Below are 5,111 nucleotides of genomic sequence, written 5' to 3' on the forward strand. Positions count from 1 at the left end.
GAGTTAGGATGAAGAAGTATTATCCCACTTTCAAATCAGGTGATCCCAGTTTTCCTGTTTGAGAATATGACAACTTCCTCGTCATTCTAATCAAACTAGGATGAATGCGCACAATCTCTTTAAAGAACAGGTTACCAACACAATGCATCATCAGTTTTATGGTAAGCAATGAAATATACCATTTTAGAAAACCTGTCCACAACTACAAAAATAGAATCCTTACATGTCTTGGTCCTTGGCAAACCCACAATAAAATCCATAGATATATCATTCTTGGGGTGAGTAGGAATAGGTAAAGGAGTGTACAAACCGTGTGGTTGAACCTTAGATTTGGCAAGCTTGCAAGTGGTGCATCTCCCACAGATTCTCTCAACATCTCGTTTCATGTGTGGCCAGTAGAAGTGATCTTGCAACACTTTAAGAGTTTTTTCTATACCAAAATGACCCATCAAGCTTCCTCCATGGGATTCCCTGACAAATAGATCTCTCAAAGAGCAATTAGGCACACATAAACGATTGTCATAGAATAATAATCCATCCTGCCTAAAGTAATGTCCAGCAACATACTTAGCACATGAATTATAAGCTTCTTGAAAGTCAGGATCAGATTCATACATTTCTTTAATTTGTTCAAAGCCTAGCAACTTAGCATCAAGAGTATTCAAGAGGACATACCTTCTGGATAGTGTATCAGCAACTATATTTTCCTTACCTTGTTTGTATTTGATCATATAAGGGAAGGTTTCAATGAATTCTACCCATCTGGCGTGTCTCTTGCTGAGCTTGCTTTGTCCTTTGAGGTACTTGAGAAGATTCATGGTTTGTGTGAATGACAAACTCTTTTGGCCAGAGATAATGCTGCCAAGTCTGTAGAGCTCTCACCAAGGCATAGAGTTCTTTGTCATAAGTGGCATAGTTGAGAGTAGCTCCACTGAGTTTCTCACTGAAATATGCAATAGGCCTTCTATCCTGCATTAACACAGCACCAATACCAATTCCTGAAGCATCACATTCAATTTCAAATGTTTTTAAAAAAATCAGGAAGTATAAGAAGAGGAGAGTGAGTAAGCTTCTCTTTAAGAATTTGGAATGAGGTTTCTTGTGCTTCTCCCCACTTGAATCCTACATCTTTCTTGATTATCTAAGTCAGTGGAGCTGCTAGAGTGCTGAAATCCTTCACAAAGCGCCTATAGAAACCTGCCAGCCCATGAAAACTCCTTACTTCTCCCACTGTAGTTGGACTCGGCCACTCTTGTATTGCTTTGATCTTCTCCTAATCCACCTTTACACCATCTGCACTCACAACAAAACCTAGAAAGACCAAGTTATCTGTGCAAAAAGTGCACTTCTTCAGATTGGCATTAAGCTTTTCATTTCTCAAAACATTCAAGACAGCCCTAAGATGCTCTATATGATCCTCAAGACATTTGCTGTAAACTAAGATATCATCAAAATACACAACAACAAAGATGCCTATGAAAGATCTCAGTACATGATTCATCAGTCTCATAAATCTACTAGGAGCATTGGTTAATCCAAAAGGCATGACTAACCACTCATATAAACCATGCTTACTTTTGAATGCAGTCTTCCACTCATCTCCCTCTTTCATTCTAATTTGATGGTAACCACTTTTCAGATCAATTTTAGAAAATATGCAGGAGCCATGCAATTCATCAAGCATATCATCTAATCTAGGAATAGGGTGGCGATACTTCACTGTTATATTGTTGATTGCTCTACAATCAACACACATGCGCCAGCTACCATCTTTCTTAGGCACAAGGAGCACTGGAACTGCACATGTACTCAAGCTCTCTCGGATATGACCCTTCTCCATCAGCTCCTCTACTTGTCTTTGCAATTCTTTAGTCTCCACTGGATTAGTTCTGTATGCAGGTCTGTTTGGTAGTGTTGAACCAGGTACAAAGTCGATTTGGTGCTCAATCCCACGAACTGGAGGCAATCCAAAGGGGATATCTTCTGGAAACACATCTGCATATTCTTGTAAAAGAGAGACTAGTTCACTCGGATGATCCGGTGTGTGATGAGTGACTGTTAGTATAGTCTCCTTAAACATAAGCAAGATAATAGAATTTTGAGAGTAAAGAATTATTTTGATATCTCCCTGTTTGGCATAGAGGCTGTGATGCTTGTTCTGATCAGGTTTGAGGTCTATCTCTTTCTTTTTCTGAAGCTGTAGTTGATCTTCATGAACCTCTTTAGGAGATAGAGGCACCAGTACAGTCTTCTTTCCCTTAAATTCAAATGAGTGCTTGTTGGTGAAGCCATCATGATTCACACGTCTATCAAACTGCCAGGGTCTTCCAAGGAGTATATGACTGGCTTCCATTGGCAACACATCACACAAGACTTCATCCTCATATCTACCAATGGCTATAGAAACCAGCACTTGAGTAGAAACTCTCATCTCGCCCTCCTCATTAAGCCACTGCAATCTGTAAGGCCTCGGGTGCTTCTGAACTTTCAAACACAACTTCTTCACCATTGTCTCACTTGCCACATTGACACAACTTCCTCCATCAACAATGAGACTGCACACCTTTCCCTGAACCAGACACCTTGTGTAAAATAGATTCTCACGCTGCTCAAGCTCTTCATTCTTAGTCTGCAAGTTCAAGAGCCTTCTTGTCACCAACAATCTCCCTCTCACTGGTTCTACTTCACTTTCTTCTCCAGACTCCTCATGATCAGACACAGATTTCTCTTCCTCTGATTCATACTCTCCATTCTCAAGAAGAATCATAACCTTTTTGTTGGTGCACTCATTAGCATAATGCCCACGCCCTTGACACTTGAAACACTTAACATCTCTGGCTCTCGAACTAGTAGCTTTAGCTTTGCCTTTGTCTTTGCTGGATGTGCTGCTTGGCTTAGTATCTTCTTTCGGCTGAGGCTTGCTATCCTTCAGATAGGATGGTTTCTCATCTTTAGAATGCTGGTACTTGCTATTTCCATAGCTTCCACGCGAGTGATGCTTCCTTTTGATATGTTGCTCCACAAGAATGGCTTTGTGCAACATCTCTTCTATCTCCACATAATGCTGCATCTCCACACTGTCATGTATCTCGCGGTTAAGTCCTCCAAGAAACCTTGTCATAGTATCCTCTCTGTCCTCAGATATACCAGCTCTGAACATCAGCAGTTCCATGTCCTGATAGTACTCCTCCACGGTATTAGATCCTTGTGTAAGTCTCCTAAACTTCTGATGCAGATCGCGGGTAATGATTTGGTACAAACCTCTTACGCATAAGAGACTTCATCTCATGCCAAGACTCAACTGGATACTCCTGATTCAATCTCCTAGTAGTCACCAGTTGATCCCACCAGCTCAAGGCATAGTCATAGAACTCAGTTGCAGCAATCTGGATTCTTTGAGCATTGGTGAAGTGTTGGCAGTTGAAAACGAGCTCAATCTTCTTCTCCCACTCAAGGTACGCGTCTGGATCAACTTTGCCATGGAAGGGAGGGATCTTCAGCTTCAAACCAGCAAGCTCATCACGGTAAAGTCTTCACCCATCATGATCACGACGATGTCTCCTTCTACTATCTCGCGATGATGATGAAGAACCACTTTTCTCAACTCTGTGACGCTCATAGTAGTTATCAGTCTCCTGTGAACCACCATGCTCTTGTGGAGTGTGAGTTTGACGGTTCCTTCTGCTCTCATTGCTGTGACCTTGACCAGTAGCTTGTCTAATCTCATCTCTGATCTCTTTCATGTTTTCTTTCATCATCTCAGTCATGTTCTCCAACATGGTTTTATTTAACTGAGCAGTCATGGCTTCCATCAACATTTTATTTCGTCTCATCAGTGCTGCTTCTTCCTCCGACTCGTCTCCCATTGGTACCTGAGATCAACAACAAACTCAACCAGTAAGAGAGTTCGAAATCGAAATCAAATAAGGAAACAAAACAAAAGATGAAACAGGCGGCAAAAGAAATTTTTTTGACCAGGTTTGAATTTTCTGTAACTTAAACAACAAGAATATCAAGAGTCTTTTCAATATCACACGATCAACACTTCCTATTTTCTCAGATTTTGACAAAACAAGAACAGATCTATCAGTTTTACACAAGTTAATCAACAGATCAGATGATAAACTGATAGAAACAACAGATCTAACACAACAATAACAAGAGATGAACAGATCCAACACAGATCAAAAATAGAAACTCTTAGATCTATCAATTTCAAAACACAAAACAACAGATCTATCAATATTGAACTCAGAGTGAAACAGATCGACAAAAATAAGGCAACAAAACTCAGATCTAGCAATGGTTATGAAAGCAAATGAATATATCGAGTGAAAGCTTAAAGAAAACGAGAACTTCCCTAGCCAGAGTTGCTCTGATACCACATAATACACTCCTAGGATGCTTCTCTGGTTGGAATGGAATAGATCCTTACAAACAGAGAATCAAAGACTCAATCTGCTTCAAGGTTTGTGGAATGAATGGTGACACAAAGAGATGTGAGAGGTCTCCTTGATACTCCTAAGTGATTGTCTCGGATATGACACACTAAGATAAACACTCTTGTGGTTTTGTTAGATATGACACACTAACAAAGACTCAAGAACACTCAGACTACAAGAGCTTGCAGCCGACAAGAGAGAAACAAGAATTGAAAATAAAAGATTGGATAACTCCTATTAGGGATTCCGAATACATATATATAGAGAGGGCAAGGAACAGGCTCCTTGGTCTCTAAATGTGTTACAAAATAAACCATAGTCTTTAGAAATAACATAAGATAAAAATTAAAATAAAGTCTTGAACTGAGATCATCAAATGAGTGATAGGAAAGCAACATATGGCCTCATTAAAAACCTATCTTTGGAAAACCCAGTGGGATAGGAAAAAATAGCACACATATGTTACTTGCTCATTTGATGTCTATCTTGGAGCTGAGATGGCTTGAATTATGGTAAGTGTGTCTTGGTTGATCAAGCTTCTTCCAAGACTCTCTTCTTGCTTCAATGATGTCTTAAGTAATCCTCCAATGGCTTCTTTGAGTTGCTTGCTTCTGGCTCGAGTCATAGGACCTTCAGGTATGGCTAGAGCACCTTCATCAGCTGGCTCAT

The 5,111-nt window shown here is 40.1% G+C and overlaps 1 protein-coding gene across 1 annotated transcript; it reads right to left on the reverse strand.

Moving 5' to 3' along the window:
* Positions 1-744: 744 nt before the first annotated feature.
* On the reverse strand, positions 745-3,866 carry LOC106330720. The gene is made up of 6 exons (XM_013769148.1): positions 3,606-3,866; positions 3,262-3,500; positions 1,576-3,152; positions 1,347-1,473; positions 1,223-1,293; positions 745-998 (listed from the first exon to the last, which is right to left on the reverse strand). The coding sequence occupies exons 1-6, from the start codon at positions 3,864-3,866 to the stop codon at positions 745-747; spliced, it is 2,529 nt and encodes an 842-aa protein (XP_013624602.1).
* Between the last annotated feature and the right edge of the window lie 1,245 nt (positions 3,867-5,111).

Source organism: Brassica oleracea, chromosome C3 (genome assembly GCF_000695525.1).
Source record: "Brassica oleracea var. oleracea cultivar TO1000 chromosome C3, BOL, whole genome shotgun sequence".
Classification (NCBI taxonomy): Eukaryota; Viridiplantae; Streptophyta; class Magnoliopsida; order Brassicales; family Brassicaceae; genus Brassica; species Brassica oleracea.

Excerpts from the sequence above, each read along its gene's own strand:
- LOC106330720 (XM_013769148.1), bottom strand. The coding sequence starts at position 3,866 with ATGGGAGACGAGTCGGAGGAAGAAGCAGCACTGATGAGACGAAATAAA. Across the intron at positions 1,474-1,575 it reads GTGGAAGACTGCATTCAAAA|GCATCTTTGTTGTTGTGTAT; the intron begins GTAAGCATGGTT and ends GATCTTTCATAG. Across the intron at positions 1,294-1,346 it reads CTTAATGCCAATCTGAAGAA|ATGGTGTAAAGGTGGATTAG; the intron begins GTGCACTTTTTG and ends TTGTGAGTGCAG.